The sequence below is a fragment of the Heterodontus francisci genome, chromosome 13, assembly GCF_036365525.1.
Source record: "Heterodontus francisci isolate sHetFra1 chromosome 13, sHetFra1.hap1, whole genome shotgun sequence".
In the NCBI taxonomy this organism is placed as follows: domain Eukaryota; kingdom Metazoa; phylum Chordata; class Chondrichthyes; order Heterodontiformes; family Heterodontidae; genus Heterodontus; species Heterodontus francisci.
In genome coordinates, this window is record NC_090383.1 from 33,188,514 (window position 1) to 33,210,411 (window position 21,898).

A 21,898-nucleotide genomic window follows, 5' to 3' on the forward strand; every position below is an offset into this window, starting at 1 on the left:
CAAAGGAGGACCAAGGGATTGATTAAGGAGGGGAAAATAGAGTATGAGAGTAAGCTTGCAGGGAACATAAAAACTGACTGTAAAAGTTTCTATAGGTATGTGAAGAGAAAAAGATTGGTGAAGACAAATGTAGGTCCCTTACAGTCAGAAATGAGGGAATTTAATATGGGGAAGAAATGGCTGACTAACTAAATGCATACTTTGGTTCTATCTTCACAAAGGAGGACGCAAATATCATACCAGAAAGGTTGGGAAACACAGGGCTTACAGAGAGAGGAACTGAAAGAAATCAGTATTAGTAGAGAAATGGTGTTGGGGAAATTGATGGGATTGAAGGCTGATAAATCCCCAGGGCCTGATGATCTACATCCCAGAGTACTTAAGGAAGTGGCCCTAGAAATAGTGGATGCGTTGCTGGTCATCTTCCAAGATTATTCCATAGACTCTGGAACAGTTCCTACAGACTGGAGGGTAGCTAATGTAACCCCACTATTTAAAAAGGGAGATAGAGAGAAAACAGGGAATTATAGACCAGTCAGCCTGACGTCGGTAGTGGTGAAAATTCTAGAGTCCATTATCAAAGATTTTATAGCAGAGCACTTGGAGAACAGTGGTAGAATCGGACAGAGTCAGCATGGATTTACGAAAGGGAAGTCATGCTTGACAAATCTACTAGAAGTTTTCGAGGATGTAACGAGTAGAGTTGATGAGGGGGAGCCAGTGGATGTGGTTTATTCGGACTTTCAGAAGGCTTTCGACAAGTCCCACATAAGAGATTTGCGTGTAAAATTAAAGTGCATGGGATTGGGGGTAGTGTATTGCAATGGATAGAAAATTGGTTGGCGGACAGGAAACAAAGAAGGAATAAATGGGTCATTTTCCGAATGACAGGCAGTGCCTAGTGGGGTACTGCAGGGATCGGTGCTAGGACCCCAGCTATTCACAATATACATTAATGATTTAGATGAGGGAACTAAATGTAATATCTCCAAATCTGCAGATGACAAAACTGGATGGGAGGGTGAGTTGTGAGGAGGATGCAGAGAGGCTTCAGGGCGATTTGGACAAGTTGAGTGAGTGGGCAAATGTATGGCAGATGCAGTATAATGTGGATAAATGTGAGGTCATCCACTTTGGTAGCAAAAACAGGAAGGCAGATTATCTGAATGGCTATAAACAGAGACGGGAATATGCAGCGAGTCCTGGGTGTTCTCGTACACCAGTCGCTGAAGGTAAGCATGCAGGTGCAACAGGCGGTAAAAAAGGCAAATGGTATGTTGGCCTTCATAGCGAGAGGATTAGAGTACAGGAGCAGGGATGGCTTGCTGCAATTATACAGGGCCTTGGTGAGGCCACACCTGGAATATTGTGTGCAGTTTTGATCTCCTTATCTGAGGATGTTCTTGCTGTGGAGGGAGTGCAGCGAAGGTTTACCAGACTGATTCCTGGGATGGCAGGACTGACATATGAGGAGAGATCAAGTCGGTTAGGATTATATTTGCTGGAATTCAGAAGAGTGAGGGGGGATCTCATAGAAACCGTTAAAAGCATAATAGGACTTGACAAGGTAGATGCAGGAAGGATGTTCCCAATGGTGGGGGAGTCCAGAACCAGAGGTCATAGTCTAAGGATACGGGGTAAACCTTTTAGGTCTGAGATGAGGAAAAATTACTTCACCAAGAGAGTGGTGAGCCTGTGAAATTCGCTACCACAGAAAGCAATTGAGGCCAAAACATTGTATGTTTTCAAGAAGGAGTTGGATATAGCTCTTGGGGCGAAAGGGATCAAAGGATATGGGGGGGGAAAGCGAGGACAGGTTCCTGAATTGGATGATCAGCGATGATCATAATGAATGGCGCAGAAAGCTTGAAGGGCCCAATGGCCTACTCCTATTTTCTATGTTTCTATTTGCCTTCCTAATTGCTTGCTGTACCTGCATGCTAACTTTCTGCATTCCTTGTACAAGCACACCAAAGTCTCTTGGATCATTAGCACAAGGGCAGCACAGTGGTTAGCACCGCAGCATCACAGCTCCAGCGACCCGGGATAGGTTCTGGGTACTGCCTGTGCGAAGTTTGCAAGTTCTCCCTGTGACCGCGTGGGTTTCCGCCAGGTGCTCCAGATTCCTCCCACAGCCAAAGACTTGCAGGTTGATAGGTAAATTGGCCATTGTAAATTGCCCCTAGTGTAGGTAGGTGGTAGGAGAAAGGTGGGGATATGGTAGGGAACATGGGATTAATGTAGGATTAGTATAAATGGGTGGTTGTTGGTCGGCACAGACTTGGTGGGCCGAAGGGCCTGTTTCAGTGCTGTATCTATGACTCGATGACTTACAAGTTTCATCACTGAAAAAAACACTGTTTTTCTCTTCTGACAACCAAAGTGAATAACTTTGCACTTCCCTACATTATACTCCATCTGCCATCGTTGCCCACTCACTTCACCTGTCTATATCTCTTTGCAGCCAGTGTCCTCCCCACAGTTTACCTTTCCACCTACGTGTATCAACAAATTTAGATACATTACTCTGTCTCTTCAAGTAAGGCATTAATATAGATTGTAATAGCTGAGGCTCCAGCATTGATCCTTGTGGCACTCCACTATTCACTGCCTGCTGTTAAATGCCCCGTTTATGCCCGATCTTTGCTTCTTGTTCGTTAACCAATCCTCTATCCATGCTAATATATTATCCCCAACTCCATGAGCCCTTATCTTGCCCATTAACCTTTGTGTGGCGCCTTGCCGAATGCTTTTTGGAAATCCAGGGATACTACATCTACTGGTTCCTCTTTATCTACCCAACTGCTTACATCCTCAAAAAAATCTAAAATTTGTCAAACAGGATTTCCCTTTAGTATAACCATGTTGACTTGTTCTAATCATACTGTGCCTAAGTGCATTGTTAAGACGCCCTTAATAATAGATTCCAGCATTTTCTCAATGACTGCTTTCAAGCAAATAATTCCGACTCAAATGTGTGATGCAGTCAAACTGCAGTGCGAATAATTGAACGGGATCTAGTGCACCTCCTAGCAACCCCTTGTCCAGAATGGCAGCATTCAAGATTTACAGGGGAGAATCTCCAAATTGAGCCATTGGTTGAGACTAAGACAATAATAATTCATGCTTTCTATACTTACTTCACATTTGATATGACAAGCTAATCACTTGCCCTTTAAAGAGATCACCTATATTTATTAAAGATAAGTAAATGATTTGAAGTGAATGTATCAGAAGGTGATATACAGCCATAAAACAGCTTCATACAACATGGTTCCTCTGCCCAAATAGTATAAATTTACCCTCAGTACATTTTGAAGAGGAAATTTGAGTTGCATCCACTTTAATGCTCAGAACAGAGATAATAAATTACTTTCCCCTTTTATCTTGGTTCTTTATTTCTTCCCTCCCACCCTTATTCAAGGATGCTCATGCCAACTGTGTGCATTAACTACTGTCCTAGCAGAGATCATGTAGCTCATCACTGGGAATTGAAGATAGGGCTTTTTTTCTGTGACATAGTGCTAGATTAGATTGCACCTTTTAGTCACTAGGCCACTGCATCTAATGGGTATAGCCCAACGTATTTTCTAAGTCAGTGACCCTGAAAGAAAATTTCATAAAGTGACCAGCAAGATTGGTGTGGCTCTACAAATCTGTAGATAACATTTTTCTATTGAAGCAGATCATGCACCCTTTCTCCTCTTCAAACCATATTCCTGAGGAGGTATGATCAGAATAGCACAGCACAAAACAAGATCATTCAGCTGATCAAACTTTCCAATGCCTTGCTCTTTCTCCATATCTCTATTTAAAATGGCCTAAACTGCAGATGGGCTGAGCATTGTGGAGTTGGGAACAAACCTATTAAGGGAAATGGGTGCCACAGCAGATTTTGGCACATAAAGCAATCTCACAAATGACGTACTGACTTCTAGCAGAGAAGCAGTACTGCACAAAATATTCTTAACTTTACATCTTTACAGGTTTGAATAAATATTTTGCACGCCCCAGAACTCAGTGGTACAAGAAACTTTTATGCAAAGCAGCTCCCTAGGAGACCAGAAATCTCCCAAAAACATAAAAGTTGAAGACACCAATAAAAGGTTTCCTGGATAATTGGGGCTCTTTCTGGGGTAGGTGGGACCTCTACAAACAAGATGGTCTTCACCTGAACCAGAGGGGTACCAATATCCTGGGGGGGAGATTTGCTAGTGCTCTTCGGGGGGGTTTAAACTAATTCAGCAGGGGGATGGGAACCTAAATTGTAGTTCCAGTGTGCAGGATGTTGAGAGTAGTGAGGTCAGGGATAAGGTTATAAAGGACACAAGAGGGCACTGGCAAGCAAGAGCTTGGTTTAAAATGTGTCTACTTCAATGCCAGGAGCATCCGGAATAAGGTGGGTGAGCTTGCAGCATGGGTTGGTACCTGGGATCTCGATGTTGTGGCCATTTCAGAGACATGGGTAGAGCAGGGACAGGAATGGATGTTGCGGGTTCCGGGATTTAGATGTTTCACTAAGAACAGAGAAGATGGTAAAAGAGGGGGGGTGTGGCATTGTTAATCAAGGAAAGTATTACAGCAGCAGAAAGGACGTTTGAGGACTCGTCTACTGAGGTAGTCTGGACCGAGGTTAGAAACAGGAGAGGAGAGGTCACCCTGTTGGGAGTTTTCTATAGACCTCCGAATAGTTCCAGAGATGTAGGGGAAAGGATAGCAAAGATGATTCTTGACAGGAGCGAGAGTAACAGGGTCGTGGTTATGGGGGACTTTAACTTTCCAAATATTGACTGGAAATACTATAGTTCGAGTACTTTAGATGGGTCAGTTTTTGTCCAGTGTGTGCAGGAGGGTTTTCTGACACAGTATGTAGACAGGCCAACCAGGGGCGATGCCACATTGGATTTGGTACTGGGTAATGAACCCGGCCAGGTGTTAGATTTAGAAGTTGGCGAGCACTTTGGTGATAGTGATCACAATTCGGTTAGGTTTACCTTAGCGATGGGCAGGGACAGGCATATACAGCAGGGCAAGAATTATAGCTGGGGGAAAGGAAATTATGATGCGATTAGGCAAGATTTAGGATGCGTAGGATGGGGAAGGAAACTGCAGGGGATGGGCACAATCGAAATGTGGAGCTTATTCAAGGAGCAGCTACTGCGTGTCCTTGATAAGTATGTACCTGTGAGGCAGGGAGGAAGTTGTCGAGCGAGGGAGCCGTGGTTTACTCAAGAAGTTGAAGAGCTTGTCAAGAGGAAGAAGGCGGCTTATGTTAGGATGAGACGTGAAGGCTCAGTTAGGGCGCTTGAGAGTTACAAGCTAGCCAGGAAGGATCTAAAGGGAGAGATAAGAAGAGCAAGGAGAGGACACGAGAAGTCATTGGCGGATAGGATCAAAGAAAACCTTAAGGCTTTCTATAGGTATATCAGGAATAAAAGAATGACTAGAGATAGGTTAGGGCCAATCAAGGATAGTAGTGGGAAGTTGTGTGTGGAATCGGAGGAGATAGGGGAAGTGTTAAATGAATATTTTTCGTCAGTATTTACAGTGGAGAAAGAAAATGTTGTCGAGGAGAATACTGAGATACAGACTACTAGGCTAGATGGGATTGAGGTCCACAAGGAGGAGGTGTTAACAATTTTGGAAAGTGTGAAAATAGATAAGTCCCCTGGGCCAGATGGAATTTATCCTAGGATTCTCTGGGAAGCCAGGGAGGAGATTGCAGAGCCTTTGTCCTTGATTTTTATGTCATTGTCGACAGGAATAGTGCCGGAGGATAGCAAATGTTGTCCCCTTGTTCAAGAAGGGGAGTAGAGACAGCCCTGGTAATTATAGACCTGTAAGCCTTACTTCGGTTGTGGGTAAAATGTTGGAAAAGGTTATAAGAGATAGGATTTAAAATCATCTTGAAAAGAATAAGTTCATTAGAGATAGTCAGCACGGTTTTGTGAAGGGTAGGTCGTGCCTCACAAACCTTATTGAGTTTTTTGACAAGGTGACCAAACAGGTGGATGAGGGTAAAGCCGTGGATGTGGTCTATATGGATTTCAGTAAGGCGTTTGATAAAGTTCCCCACGGTAGGCTATTGCAGAAAATACAGAAGTATGGGATTGAAGGTGAATTAGTGCTTTGGATCAGAAATTGGCTAGCTGAAAGAAGACAGAGGGTGGTGGTTGATGGTAAATGTTCATCCTGGAGTATAGTTTCTAGTGGTGTACCGCAAGGATCTGTTTTGGGGCCACTGCTGTTTGTCATTTTTATAAATGACCTGGATGAGGGTGTAGAAGGGTGGGTTAGTAAATTTGCGGATGACACGAAGGTCAGTGGAGTTGTGGATAGTGCCGAAGGATGTTGTAGGTTACAGAGGGACATAGATAGGCTGCAGAGCTGGGCTGAGAGATGGCAAATGGAGTTTAATGCGGAAAAGTGTGAGGTGATTCACTTCGGAAGGAGTAACAGGATTGCAGAATACTGGGCTAATGGGAAGATTCTTGGTAGTGTAGATGAGCAGAGAGATCTTGGTGTCCAGGTACATAAATCCCTGAAAGTTGCCACCCAGGTTAATAGAGCTGTTAAAAAGGCATATGGTGTGTTAGCTTTTATTAGTAGGGGGATCGAGTTTAGGAGCCACGAGGTCATGCTGCAGCTGTACAGAACTCTGGTGCGGCCGCACCTGGAGTATTGCGTGCAGTTCTGGTCACCGCATTATAGGAAGGATGTGGAAGCTTTGGAAAAGGTGCAGAGGAGATTTACTAGGATGTTGCCTGGTATGGAGGGAAGGTCTTACGAGGAAAGGCCGAGGGACTTGAGGTTGTTTTCGTTAGAGAGGAGGAGGAGGAGAAGAGGTGACTTAATAGAGACATATAAGATAGTCAGAGGGTTGGACAGGGTGGATAGTGAGAGCCTTTTTCCTCGGATGGTGATGGCAAACACGAGGGGACATAGCTTTAAGTTGAGGGGTGATAGATATAGGACAGATGTCAGAGGTAGTTTCTTTGCAGAGAGAGTAGTAGGGGCGTGGAACGCCCTGCCTGTAACAGTAGTAGACTCGACAACTTTAAGGGCATTTAAGTGGTCATTGGATAGACATATGGATGAAAATGGAATAGTGTTGGTCAGATGGTTTCACAGGTCGGCGCAACATCGAGGGCTGAAGGGCCTGTACTGCGCTGTAATGTTCTATAAAAGGTAAAATCAGCTGGCTTTCCATTAACTGGTACTTTAGCCCTCCTAGGAAATATCCATCACTGGACTCTTGGGAAGCAAGGTTATTTTTAAATATAAAAAAGAGCAGTGAGGAGAGAAAGACACTATCTGGTTACGGCAACAGGAGAATTTTTTGGGGGGGGGGGGGGGGGGTGGGGAATGGAATGGGGAAGCAGAAAAAGAGGGTAGAAACTCTTGTGCAACACGGAGCCAGATAGTAGATCTGAAAGGTAAATATTTAAAATGCTATCATAGCTAATAGTCCAAGTTTAACAAAAGCTCCTAGGTACATTTATAGAAATGGAAACAGCTGTTGTTGGAAATGGACCATAAAACACCTAGATAGAAACAGTCAGTCAAACAGTTTGGCTGTCCCTAGAAGGAACTTACTCAAAACCAGAAATAGCCGAAAATGCTGGAAATAAATCGGTCAGACAGTAAGTAACTGTCGAGAAAGAAACAGAGTTAACGTTTCAGGCCAATGACCTTACATCAGAAATGATGAAAGGTCATTGAGTTGAAACATCAACTTTCTCTCTCCAGAGTTCTGGTGAATGGTCAACCAGCAAAACATTAACTCTGTTTCTCTAGCCACAGATGCTGACTGATCTGAGTATTTCCAGCATTTCCTATTTTTATTTCAGATTTCCAGTATCAGTAGTGTTTTGCTTTTTTCACTCAAAACTAGTTCTGACTTGAAGCAGTGTTCTTGTCTGAAAGCTGGAATGTTACTGCTGGCTGGAAAATAAAAGATTGTATGTATTTCCTACAACTTCAAGTAAAACAGCGCATTCAGTGATAATTTGCAGTTCTGAACTTTGCTGAATATGGAGTTTCATATTTAGGTTAGGATTAGATGAGAACCTTCACATGGGAAAATTACACCTCGCCAGCCTATATCCGGACCACATCTTGTCTGTCTGACTGCTAGTCATGGATAATATAGAATTTCATCCCGTTGAGCTGAAGTCAATCTTCAGACTCCACCGAAAACTCTGCACCCTTGCTACTAGTTCAACACCGCTTACCGGCTGCTTGCTAATGGATCAAATTCAAATTTCTCAACCTCATCTACAAATCCCTCTACTATCTGGCTATACCCTCCCTGTGCACACTTTTCCAGTCTTGTATACCCTTCCATCCTTTGACTCTGGCATCACATGCATTTTCCATTCTCTCTGGTGCCAGCAACCTCAGACTACTTTCTAGAACTCACTCCTCAAACCCCTTTGTCTCTCTGCCTTCCTCCCTACAAAATCTTTTCAAAACCTTTCCCTTTAACCAAGCTTAAACTTCTCACAAATGATAGTTTCCAGCTCCTTTCCTCCTCCATGAAGGGCCTTGGGATTTATTAAATGTTATATTTTAAACAAATATTTGCAAGTTTAAGGAAGACTAGACAGTTGACAAATTAACAGGGAAATTGGCATTTTCATTTTTGGGAGGGAAGGGGACAATAATATTAAACAGAAAACTAGTATCGGCAGCGGTATTTATAGTCTTTGAACTAGGACAGAATGGGAATCAACAATGCACCTGGTCTCATGCAGTTAAGAACAAGCCCTGCAGAGTTTTAGGACTATGCAAATCTAAGGCAAGCTTAATCCTAAGAAAGTAGTGTGCGCCTGGGAAATGATCACTATTAAATAATGTTGCAACAAAAGTTAAAAATTTAGCTATCCAACCTATTTTGGGTCTTTGCGGGTTTGCTTCATCAGGGTCTTCAAGAAATGCTGGCATATAATTGTTGAGATCAGATTGAAGACAGTGCACCAAGTACCTGCAACACAGAATTCACCAACAATTTTATATTTCATAACTTCATCCAAAAGAAAGCTTTATATCTGAAATATGAAGTCCAGGCAATATCCCACATTCACAGGAGCTTTTAAGACATTCAGTAAAAGGATATCTTAGGCACTTTAGAACTAATAGTTTATTTGGCTGAGAACAAGGGGAAAGAGCCATGAGGGCTCAACAGGATCATCAATCTTCACAGATCATCTCCACTCCATTACCTCTCTCTATAAACTTCTCTCCAAAACTACTCACTACAATTTCATTTCTCTGTACTAGGTCCCTTGCTATATATACATGGTATATCAATGATTTAAGACTTAAATGTGGTGGATGGTTAAAAGAAAATTTCAGATGATGCAAAAATTGACCATGCAGTTAACAGTGAGGAAGAAAACTGTAGGTTGCAGTAAGATATCAATGGACTGTTAAGCTGGAGAGAAAAGTGGCAAGTGGAATTCAATTTACAGAACTGTGAGGTAATGCATTAGGGGATGGCAAACAAGGCAAGGGAATACACAATGGTAGGTTACTGAAAAGTGTAGAGGAGCAAAAGGACCTTGGAGTGCATGTCCACAGGTTCCAGAAGGTAGTGGGGCAGAGTGCTTAGGAAGGCATATAGGACACTTTCCTTTATTAGCTGAGGCATAGAATACAAGAGCAGGGAGATTATGCCAAAACTGAAAAATACATTATTTAAGCCATAGCTAGACTACTACAGTTCTGGTCACATTACAGGAAGGATGTGATCACATTAGAGGGTACAGAGGTTTACGAGGATGTTTCCAGGATAGGAAAATTTTAGCCACAAGAATGGATCGATTCGGGTCATTTTCTTTGCAACAGGGGAGGTTGGGAGAAGACTTAGTTGACGTATATAAAATTATGAGGGTCCTAGAGTGGATAGGATGGACCCATTTCCCCTAGAAGAGAGATCAATGATAAGAGGACATAGATTTAAAGTAATTGGTAGAAGGATTAGAAGGGAGTTTAGAAATTTTTACACCCAGAAGGTGGTGAAGGCAGAAAGCCTCATCGCATTTAAAAAGGTATCATGATATGCACTTGAAGTGCCATAACCTATGGATCAAGAGCTAGAAAGCAGCATTTGGCTGGACAACTCTTTTGGCTGGCACAGACACGATAGGTTATATGGCCTCCTCCTGTGCAGTAAATGTCTATGATTCAATGGCCTTCACTGTTAATGATTACATAGTTTTCTTTTGGGTGAAAAACCCTGGATTATTTCACTTCTCTTTCCAGCTTCCTGATTTTCCCCCTTATAACTGAATTATTTAAGTTAGTGAAATATTTGGCTTTGACCACATTTGCAGATACCCTTAATAGTCTTGAAACCTTCAGTTAGGTTACTGAGGTCTTCCTCTTTCCCAAAGAACCTAATCTTTGACCTTTGTTCAAATCTTTCTAAATGCATCCATTATCTTGGGATTCTGAAATGTTACAAATTAATACAGTCCAGAAATGTTTTCTTTGAATCAGAAAAATCTATACGGTATTCAAAATTCCTACAATATCTTTTCATCCAGATGAACTTTATAAATGAAAGCCCATCTAATGTTCAATGCTAATTATAAGAAATTTACTCAGTGTCTATTAATTCCACTAAAATTAAAGAAAGCATTTTTAACTATAGTGGGCAGAGTTTTTCCAAGTATGAAAAAAATCAGCTTATTGCATGACAGGCTCCCAAGATATGATTTAAGATTTCTGCACTTGCCAGTTTATAATGTGTATCTCAAGCTGAAGCACACTGTACAAAGTGCATTGCCTGCAGTTAGGAGACTACCTTGGATGGAATTGGAGAAGTGAAGTGCTACAAACAAAATTCTATTTTGATACTGAGTGAATGCGAGGGCATCACAGGAGGGTCACACTTGCTCAATTTGCACCTGTAGCAGTTTCAGAGCCAAGCGCTTTTTCCAGATAAAGAACAAAATTTAGGATACTAGGAATGCTACTTGGATCTTGCAGTATGTTCGAGGTGAGGGGAACCTCCGGTGACCCTGCCGACTTCACCTGCTGGAAGTGCATCCGTCTCCAGCTCCTATCAGACCGTGTTAGGGAACTGGAGCTGGAGCTGGATGAACTGAGGATCATTCGGGAAGCTGAGGGGGTGATAGATAGAAGCTACAGGGATGTCGTTACTCCACAAAACAAAGGCAGCTGGGTAACAGTTAGAGGTGGGAAGAGGTCAGTGCAGGGATCTCCTGTGGTCGTTCCCCTCAGCAACAAGTATACAGTTTTAGATACTGTTGGGGGGGACGGCCTATCGGGGGCAGGCTGCAGTGAACGGGCCTCTGGCGCGGGGTCCTGCACTGTGGCTCAGAAGGGAAGGAGGGAGAATGGGAGAGCACTAGTCATCGGGGACTCGATGGTGAGGAGTACCGACAGGCGGTTCTGTGGGCGCAAGCGAGACGCACGGATGGTTTGTTGCCTACCTGGTGCCAGGGTCCGTGATGTTTGTGATCGCGTCTTCAGGATCCTTAAAGGGGAGGGGGAGCAGCCAGAGGTCGTGGTGCACATTGGCACCAACGACGTAGGAAGGAAGGGTGGCACAGATGTTAGAAGTGAGTTTAGGGAGTTAGGCTGGAAGCTGAAAGCTCGGACGGACAGAGTTGTTATCTCTGGTTTGTTGCCGGCGCCACGTGATAATGAGGCTAGGAATAGGGAGAGAGCACAGCTGAACACGTGGCTGCAGGAATGGTGTAGGAGAGAGGGCTTCCAGTTCTTGGATAATTGGACTGCATTCTGGGGAAGATGGGACCTGTTCAAACAGGACGGGCTGCATCTGAACCAGAGGGGCACCAATATCCTGGGAGGGAGGTTTGCTAGTACTGTTCGGGAGGGTTTAAACTAGTTTGGGAGGGGGATGGGAACCGGACTTGTAGTCCAGGGACCAGTGGGTCCACTCAGAAAGACAAAGAGTGTAGTGAGGTATTGGGGAAGGTAGCACTGTCGCAGAGGACAGATGGGCACGGAGAAGGGTTAAAGTGCGTATACTTCAACGCAAGAAGCATCAGGAATAAGGTGAGTGAATTGAAGGCGTGGATGGGCACTTGGGACTACGATGTTGTGGCCATCACTGAAACGTGGATAGGTGAGGGGGAGGAATGGTTCTTGGAGGTACCTGGTTATAGATGTTTTCATAAGATTAGGAATGGTGGTAAAAGAGGTGGGGGGGTGGCATTGTTAGTTAGAAATAGTGTAACAACTGCTGAAAGAATTTTCGAGGAGGATCTGCCGACTGAGGCACTGTGGGTTGAGGTCAGGAACAGGAAAGGAGCAGTCACCTTGATGGGAGTTTTCTATCGGCCCCCCAATAGCAGCAGGGAGGTGGAAGAGCAGATTGGGAAACAGATTTTGGAAAGGAGCAGAAGTCACAGGGTAGTAATTATGGGGGATTTCAACTTCCCAAATATTGATTGGCAACTCTTTAGATCGAATAGTTTGGATGGGGTAGTGTTTGTGCAGTATGTCCAGGAAGCTTTTCTGACTCAGTATGTAGACTGCCCGACCAGAGGGGAGGCAATATTGGATTTGGTACTAGGTAATGAACCAGGGCAAGTGATAGAGCTGTTGGTGGGCGAGCACTTTGGAGATAGTGATCACAATTCTGTAGCATTCACTGTGGTAATGGAGAGGGATAGGTATGTGCAACAGGGCAAGGTTTACAATTGGGGGAAGGGTAGATATGATGCTGTCAGGCAGGAACTGAGGAGCATAAGTTGGGAGCATATGCTGGCAGGGAAGGGCACGGTCGAAATGTGGAACTTTTTCAAGGAGCAGATAGTAGGGGCCATTGATAAGCATGTCCCTGTCAGACAGGGAAGGGATGGTCATGTGAGGGAACCGTGGTTGACAAGAGAGGTTGAGAGTCTTGTTAGGAAGAAGAAGGATGCGTATATAAGGTTGAGGAAAAAGGGCACAGGCATAGCTCTGGAGGGATACAAGATGGCCAGGAAGGATCTGAAGAAAGGGATAGGAGAGCTAAGAGAGGGCATGAAAAATGCTTGGCGGGTAGGATAAAAGAAAACCCCAAGGCCTTTTACGCGTATCTCAGAAATATGAGGATGACTAGGGGGACCGTAGGTCCGGTCAAGGACAATAGCGGGAGACTGTGTGTTGAGCCGGAAGAGATAAGTGAGGTTTTGAATGAGTACTTCTCTTCGGTATTTACGAATGAGAAGGGGTGTATTACTGAAGAGGACGGTGTGAAACAGACTGGTAAGCTCGAGGAAGTGCTCGTTAGGAGGGAAGATGTGTTGGGGTTTTTGAATAACTTGAAGATAGACAAGTCTCCCGGGCCTGACGGGGTATATCCAAGGATGTTATGGGAAGCAAGGGATGAAATTGCAGAGCCGCTGGCAATGATCTTTTCATCTTCTCTGTTGACGGGGGTGGTACCAGGTGATTGGAGGGTGGCAAATGTTGTGCCCCTGTTCAAGAAAGGGAATAGGAACAACCCTGGGAATTACAGGCCAGTTAGTCTTACTTCGGTGGTAGGCAAGTTGATGGAAAAGGTGCTGAGGGATAGGATTTCTGAGCATCTGGAAAGACACTGCTTGATTCGGGACAGTCAGCACGGTTTTGTGAGGGGTAGGTCTTGCCTCACAAGCCTGATTGAATTCTTTGAGCAGGTGACCAAGCAAGTGGATGAGGGTAAACCAGTGGATGTGGTGTACATGGATTTTAGTAAGGCATTTGATAAGGTCCCCCATGGTAGACTTATGGAGAAAGTCAGGAGGCATGGGATAGTGGGGAATGTGGCCAGTTGGATTAAGAATTGGCTAACTGATAGAAGGCAGAGAGTGGTCTTAGATGGTAAATACTCAGCCTGGAGCCCAGTTACCAGTGGCGTGCCACAGGGATCAGTTCTGGGTCCTCTCCTGTTTGTGATTTTTATTAACGACTTGGATGAGGAAGTCGAAGGGTGGGTCAGTAAATTTGCAGATGATACAAAGGTTGGTGGAGTTGTGGATACCGAGGAGGGCTATTGTCGTCTGCAAAGGGACTTGGATAGGTTGCAGTGCTGGGCTGAAAAGTGGCAGATGGAGTTTAACCCTGAAAAGTGTGAGGTCGTCCATTTTGGAAGGACAAACACGAATGCAAAATACTGGGTTAACGGTAGGGTTCTTGGGCATGTGGAGGAGCAGAGAGACCTTGGGGTCTATGTGCATAGATCGTTGAAAGTTGCAACTCAAGTGGATAGGGCTGTGAAGAAGGCATATGGGGTGTTAGCGTTCATTAGCAGAGGGATTGAATTTAAGAGCCGTGAGGTGATGATGCAGCTGTACAGGACCTTGGTAAGGCCTCATTTGGAGTACTGTGTGCAGTTCTGGTCGCCTCATTTTAGGAAGGATGTGGAAGCCTTGGAGAGGGTGCAGAGGAGATTTACCAGGATGTTGCCTGGAATGGAGAATAAGTCTTACGAGGAAAGGCTGAACATTCTAGGCCTCTTCTCATTAGAACGGAGAAGGATGAGGGGTGACATGATAGAGGTTTATAAGATGATCAGGGGAATAGATAGGGTAGACAGTCAGAAACTTTTTCCCCGGGTGGAGCAAAGCGTTACAAGGGGTCATAAATTTAAGGTGAAGGGTGGGAGATATAAGGGGGATGTCAGGGGAAGGTTCTTTACCCAGAGAGTGGTCGGGGCATGGAATGCCTTGCCTGGGGAAGTTGTTGAGTCAGAAACTTTAGGGACTTTCAAACGGCTTTTAGATAGGTATATGGAAAAAGGAGAATGATGGGGTATAGATTAAATTGTCCTTGACAGAGGACAAAGGATCGGCACAACATCGTGGGCCGAAGGGCCTGTTCTGTGCTGTATTTTTCTATGTTCTATGTTCTAACAGGTGAGCTTCAGCACAGTATTAACTTTTGTTTTTCATATCTTGAAACAATATCGAAAAGCACTTTTTGCATATTGAATTGCCACTAAATTTGTGACCATTCTTTGAAAACTAAGTGCCACACTGTGTAACATGGCAGGATCAATTCTAGAAATAATTAAGAAAACAATTTTAGTAGGTCTTAAGATTGTCAAATCTGACCAGAAATGTCATTCAAAAACTTTTTAGGTTGAGCAGAAAGTATCCAAGAAAACTCTGGTTTTTATTCTACATGTAATGGTTAGTGCTGTTAGCTAGCAACATGCTGCTAACTCTTTCACTGAATGGACTGTTTTCATAGAAATCAGAGAACAATTATGACAGAGAAGGAGGCCATTCAGCTCATCATGTCTGTGCTGGTCGACGAAGAGCTAGCCAGCCTAATTGCATCTTCCTGTACTAGGTGGGTAGCCCTAGGGCATGCTTCAAGTAGACATTCAAGTAATCAATTACAGCTGTGAGGAGGGATGATACGCTAAATGAATCATCAAATCAGGCCATGTGGGATGAGCTCAGAAATAAAAAAGGGACAGCCACACTACTAGGAATGTACTACAGACCCCCAAATAGCGAGAGGGAGACAGAAGAACAAATATGTAGGCAAATTTCTGAGTGCAAAAACGATAGGGCAATAATAGTTGGGGATTTCAACTACCCTAATATCAAAACGGATACAGACAAACAGTGTGAAGAGCACAGAGGACACAAAATTCTTGAACTACATTCAGGAGAACATTTTAGCCAGCACGTAACAAGTCCAATGAGAGGGAAGCAACTCTAGATTTAGTCAAGGCAAATGAAGCTAGGCAAGTGGATGAAGTAGCAGTGGATGACCATTTTGGAGAGAGTGACCATAATAGTTAGATTTAGCATTATTATGGAAAAGGACAAAGATAAAACAGGAGTAAAAGTTCTAAATTGGGGGAAGGCAAATTTTATGAAGCAGAGGGGTGATCTGGCTAAAGTGGACTGGATACAGCTACTTGAAGAAAAATCAGTGGCAAACCAGTGGGTGGCATTCAAAAGCGAGATTCTACAGGCACAGTGTAGACATGTCCCCACAAAGCAGAAGGGTGGTACCGCCAAATCTAGAGTCCCCTGGTTATCTAGAAGCATGCAGGGTAAGATAAAGCAGAAAAAGATTATGACAGTCACAAAAAATTTAATACTTTAGAAAGCATACGAGGAGTTATAGAAAGTGCAAGGGTGAAGTAAAAAAAGAAAATTAGGAAAACAAAGAGAGCACATGAAAAAATACTGGCAGGCAAAAACAAGGAAAACCCAAAGATAAAGCAAAATGCTGCAAATGCTGGAAATCTGAAATAAAAACAAAAAGTGCTAAAAATACTCAGCAGGTCTGGCAGCATCTGTGGAGAGGGAAGCAGAGTTCACGTTTCAGGTCAGAGACCCTTCATCAAAAAACCCAAAGATGTTTTATCAGTACATTAAGAGCAAGAGGATAACTAAGAAAAGGGTAGGACCTATCAGGGATGTACAAGGTAACTTATGCGTGAATGCAGATGATGTGGGCAGGGTTCCTAATGAGTACTTTGTCTTCAAGGAGGGGGATGATGCAGACATTGTAGTTAAAGAGGACGACTGTGAAATATTAGATATGATAAGCATAATGAGGGAGGCGGTACTAGAGGATCTGACGATCTTGAAAGTGGACAAATCACCACAGCCAGATGGGCTGCATCCCAGGCTGTTAAAGGAAGTCAGTGAGGAAATAGCAGATGAACTGAGGATCATTTTCAAATCTTCACTCGATACAGGCAAGGCACCAGAGGACTGGAGGTCTGCGAACGTTGTACCACTGTTTAAAAAGGGCGCATGGGATAGGCCACACAATTATGGAACTGTCAGTCTGATCTTGGTGGTGGGAAAATTATTAGAAATCAATTCTAAGAGATAGGATAAACTGTCACTTAGAAAAGCATGTATTTATCAGGGACAGTCAGCATGGAAGTGTTAAGGGAAGGTTGTGTCTTACTAACAATTGAATTTTTTGAGGAAGTAACAAGGAGGATTGATGAGGGTAGTGGATGTTGTCTACATGGATTTTAATAAGGCATTTAACCAGATCCCACATGGCAGATTGGTCAGAAAAGTAAAGCCCATGAGTTGGATCCAAAATTGGTTCAGTGACAGGAAACAAAAGGTAATGGTCGACTAATGTTTTTGTGAATTGAAAGCGGTTTTCAGTGGTGTTCCACAGGGCTCAGTGTTGGGTCCCTTGCTGTTTGTGGTAAATATTAATGATTTGGACTTAAGTGTGAGAGGCATGATTGGGAAATTTGCAGATGACACAAAAATTGGCCGTGTAGTTGATAGTGAAGAGGATAGTTGTAGATTCCAGAATTATATCAATCAGTGGGCGGAAAAGTGGCAAATGGAGTTCAATCCGGAGAAGTATGAGCTAATGCAACTGGGGAGGGAAAATAAAGCAAGGGAATACACAATAAACGGGAGAATATTGAGAGGGGTGGAGGAAGTGAATAACCTTGGAGTGCATGTCCACAGGTTCCTGAAGGTGGTAAGACAGGTAAGATAAAGTAGTGAAGGCATATGGAATGCTTTCGTTTATTGGTAGAGGTATAGAATACAAAAGCAGGGATGGAATGTTGGAACTGTAAAAAATGCTGGTTAGGCCACAGTTGGAATATTGCATACAGTTCTGATCACAGCACAGGAAGGACATAATTGCTCTGAAGAATGTACAGAAGATTTACAAGAATGTTGCCAGGGCTGGGAAACTGCAGTTATGAGGAAGGATTGGATAGGCTAGGGTTGTTTTCTTTAGAACAGAGGAGGCTGAGGAGTGGCTTAATTGAAGTGTACAAAATTATGAGGAGCCTAGATAGAGTAGACAGGAAGGACCTGTTTCTTGTAGCGGACAGGTCAATTACCAGGAGCACAGATTTAAAAGGTGATTGGTAGAAGGATTAGAGTGGACATGAGGAAAAACTTTTTCACCCAGAGGGTGGTGGGTGTCTGGAATTCGTTGCCTGGAGCAGTGGCGGAGGCAGAAACCCTCAACCCATTTAAAAAGGTACCTGGACCTGCAGCTGAAGTGCTGTAACCTGCAAGACTACGGACCAGATGCTGGAAGGTAGGAGTAGAATGGGCAGCTAGTTTTTTCAGCTGGCGCAGATATGATGGGCTGAATGGCCTCTTTCTGTGCCATAACTTTTCTATGGTATCTTTTAAATGTGGTATTTCTGCCTCTACCACCCTTTCAGACAGTGTTCCAGGACCTTACCACGCTCTGGGTGAAAAAATGTTTCCTCATCATCCCACTAATCCTTCTATCAATTACTTTAAATCTATGCACCCTGGTTTTTCACCTCCCTCTGCTAAAGGTAAATAGTTCAACCCTAATTACTCTATCGAGGCCCCGCAATTTTGCACACCTTAAACTAAGTCACCCCTCAGCCTCCTTGGTTCCTGTCCAATCTTTCCTCATAACTAAAAATTTCACAGTCCTGGCAACATTCTCATAAATCTCCTCTAATCTTCTCCAGTGCAATTGCATCTTTCCTGCAATGTGTTGACCAGAACTGTATACAATACACAAGGGGTGGTCTATCTAGTGTTGTATCCATTCTAGAATAACCTCCCTGCTCCTATATTCTATGTCTCAGCTAATAAAGGAAAGCATTTTTCTTTTAATTTTTTCAAGGGATGTGGGCATCGCTAGATAGGACAGTATTTTTTGCCCTTGAGAAGGTGGTAGCGAACTGCCTTCTTGAACCGCTGGAGTCCATATGGGGTAGGTACACCCATGGGGCTGTTTCGAAGAGAGTTCCAGGATTGTGACCCAGCGATAGTGAAGTAACAATGATATAATTTCCAAGTCAGGATGGTGTGTGGCTTGGAGGGGAACTTGCAGGTGGTGGTGTTCCCATGCATTTGCTACCCTTGACCTTCTAGTTGGTAGAGGTTGCAGGTTTGGAAGGTGCTGTCTAAGGAGCCTTGGTGCGTTGCTGCACTGCATCTTGTAGATGGTACACACTGCAGCCACTGTGCGGCGGTGGTGGAGGGATTGAATGTGAAAGGGGTGCCAATCAAGTGGGCTGTTCTGTCCTGGATGGTGTTCAGTTTCTTGTGTTGTTGGAGCTTGCCCATCCAGGCAAGTGCAGAATATTCCATCACATTCCTGACTGTGCCTTGTAGATGGTGGACAGGCTTTGGGGAGTTAGGTGGCAAGTTACTCGCCGGTCTTGTAGCCATGGAATTTGTATGGTTACTCCAGTTCAGTTTCTGGTCAATGGTAACCCCCAGGATGTTGATAGTGGGGGTTTCAGTGATCATAATGCCACTGAATGCCAAGGGGAGATGGTTAGATTCTCTCTTGTTGGAGATGGTCATTGCCTGGCACTTGTGTGGCACTAATGTTACTTGCCACTTATCAGCACAAGCCGGATATCGTCCAGGTCTTGCTGCATTTCTACACGGACTGCTTCAGTATCTGAGGAGTCGCGAATGGTGAACATTCCCATTTCTGACCTTATGATTGAAGGAAGGTCATTGACGAAGCAGCTGAAGATGGTTGGGCCGAAGACACTGCCGAGGAACTCCTGAACTGATGTCTTGGAGTGGAGATGATTGACCTCCAATAACCACAACCATCTTCCTTTGCGCTAGGTGTGACTTCAACTAGAGGAGGGTTTTCCCCAATTCCCACTGACTCCAGTTTTGCTAGGGCTCCTTGATGCCATACTCAGACAAATGCTGCCTTGATGTCAAGGGCAGTCACTCTCAACTCACCACTGGAGTTCAGCTCCTTTGTCCATGTTTGAACCATGGCTGTAATGAGGTCAGGAGCTGAGTGGCCCTGGCAGAACCTAAACTGTGCATCAGTGAGCAGGTTATTGCTAAGCAGGTGCTGCTTGTTAGCACTGTCAAAGACACCTTCCATCACTTTACTGATGATTGAGAGAAGACTGCTAGGGCAGTAATTTGCCAGGTTGGATGTATCCTGTTTTTTGTGTACAGGACATATCTGGGCAATGTTCCACATTGCTGGGCAGATGCCAGTGTTGTCGCTATACTGGAAAAGCTTGGCTAGGGATGCAGCAAGTTCTGGAGCACAGGTCTTCAGTACTATTGCTGGAATGTTGCCAGGGCCCATAGCTTTTGCAGTATCCAGTGCCTTCAGTTGTTCCTTTGTATCATGTGGAGTGAATCGAATTGGCTGAAAACTGGCATCTGTGACGCTGAGGACTTTAGGAGGAGGCAGAGATGTTTCATCCACTCAGCACTTCTGGCTGAAGATGGATGCAAATGCTTCAGCCTTATCTTTTGCACTGATGTGCTGGGCTCCCCTATTATTGAGGATGGAGATATTTGTGAAGACACTTCCTCCAATTAGTTGTTTAATTGTCCACCACCATTCATGACTGGATGTGGCGGAATAGCAGAGTTTAGATCAGATCCGTTGGTTGTGGGATCACTTAGCTCTGTCTATCGCACGCTGTTTGGCACACAAGCAGTCCTGGGTTGTAGCTTCACCAGGTTGACCCCTCATTTTGAGGCATGCCCTCCTGTACTCTTCATTGAACCAGGGTCGACTCCCCCAGCTTGATGGTAATGGTAGCATGGGGGATATGCTGGGCCTTGAGGTTCCAGATTGTGGTTATGGTATTCTAACCACCTGTGCCGCGACCTTTAAGGTCTGTGGACACACACTCCAAAGGTCCATTTGTTCCTCCACAGTACTCAGAATCCTCCCAGTTAATGTGTATTCCCTTGTCCTATTGCACCTCCCAAAATGCATTACCCCTCACTTCTCTGGATTGAATTCCATTTTCCACTTTTCTGCCCAACTGATCAGACCTTCTATATCTTCCTGCAATCTAAAACTTTCCTCCCCACAAAAATTGGCCGTATGGTTGACAGTATTGTTACGGCCACGTGGTTGGTTCCCGCTGTTCAACTCCCCATGTGACAGCATTTAGAGTTTAACCGCTTGGTATTTTATTTTTCAAATAACCAGACAACAGGTTGCCTTGTAGGTTTTAAAATAACAGAAAAAGTCAACTGTTTATTGATTCATATGCCTTATCCCAAAATTGTCACAACTATATCCACTCATGAATTCGCGCGCAAATGCGCACACACACAACAGAGAAGGGAAAGAGGAAGATGGTTTTTTTGTGGGGGAGAAAGGTTATGATAAACCTGTTGAATTCTCGAGATTCAAGTTCCAGTTGGTTGCAAACCTGAGATGATTGTAGATTTCTCTCGATTGAAGGTTATGTTGAAGATGGCGAGTCAGTTCCAGCTCCATCTGCTTTATAATGTCCATATTGGATTTTTCAGTAGCGAATGTGCTTTCTGACTTGCAGGAGTGACAGCTGTTACAAGTAGCTTCACCTTCTGGGTCAGTCGATTTCTCTCTGGCTGTCTTTTTTTTTTAAAGGTAAGACTGTCACTTCTCACCTGTTAGGAAACCTTCTTCTCCAAGGTGAATGCACAATGACCCAGGATGTGGCTACTTCACACCTTCTTTGTTTTAGAAGACAACATTCAATTCTGGAATTTTTATAGGATAGGTGTAAGATGAGTTTCAACACCACCTTTTGGCTTTGAAGGTTCACCCTTTGCCAGACTGTTTGAATACACAAACGGCTAATTTTATTTCTTCGGCAGCCATTTTTGACCATTGTTCACTTTTTAAAATAAAAACTTTGTCTTTCAAAAAATGAACCTTTATTACTCATCAGAGTTAGTCTGAATGTTGCATCACTGTGCTTCCGATGTGAGAGACACCTTCCCCCAAAGGGAAAAAATTTAAATTAAATCCGAGAAATTTCATTTTTCTTTCCCTCCCACTTAACCCAAAAAACCCTCCAGTAAGACAGTTTACGGACACACCACTTTACACATTCATTTAGTTCGTTCCTCAGGTTTCCAGCCTATGTTTTTCATCATCCTTCCTTTGGATTAGGTATCAAATAATTGCATTTCTTTTGGTTACA

At 43.8% G+C, this 21,898-nt stretch overlaps 1 protein-coding gene across 5 annotated transcripts in view; it reads right to left on the reverse strand.

Moving 5' to 3' along the window:
- Positions 1 to 21,898, reverse strand: part of afdna (afadin, adherens junction formation factor a) — a 598,271-nt gene that overhangs the window by 413,591 nt on the left and 162,782 nt on the right. For all 5 annotated transcript variants that reach the window (XM_068044631.1, XM_068044628.1, XM_068044630.1 and 2 more), the window contains one exon: positions 8,892 to 8,986. In XM_068044631.1, the coding sequence (XP_067900732.1) occupies positions 8,892 to 8,986 (95 nt within the window). The remainder of the gene's footprint in view (positions 1 to 8,891; positions 8,987 to 21,898) is intronic.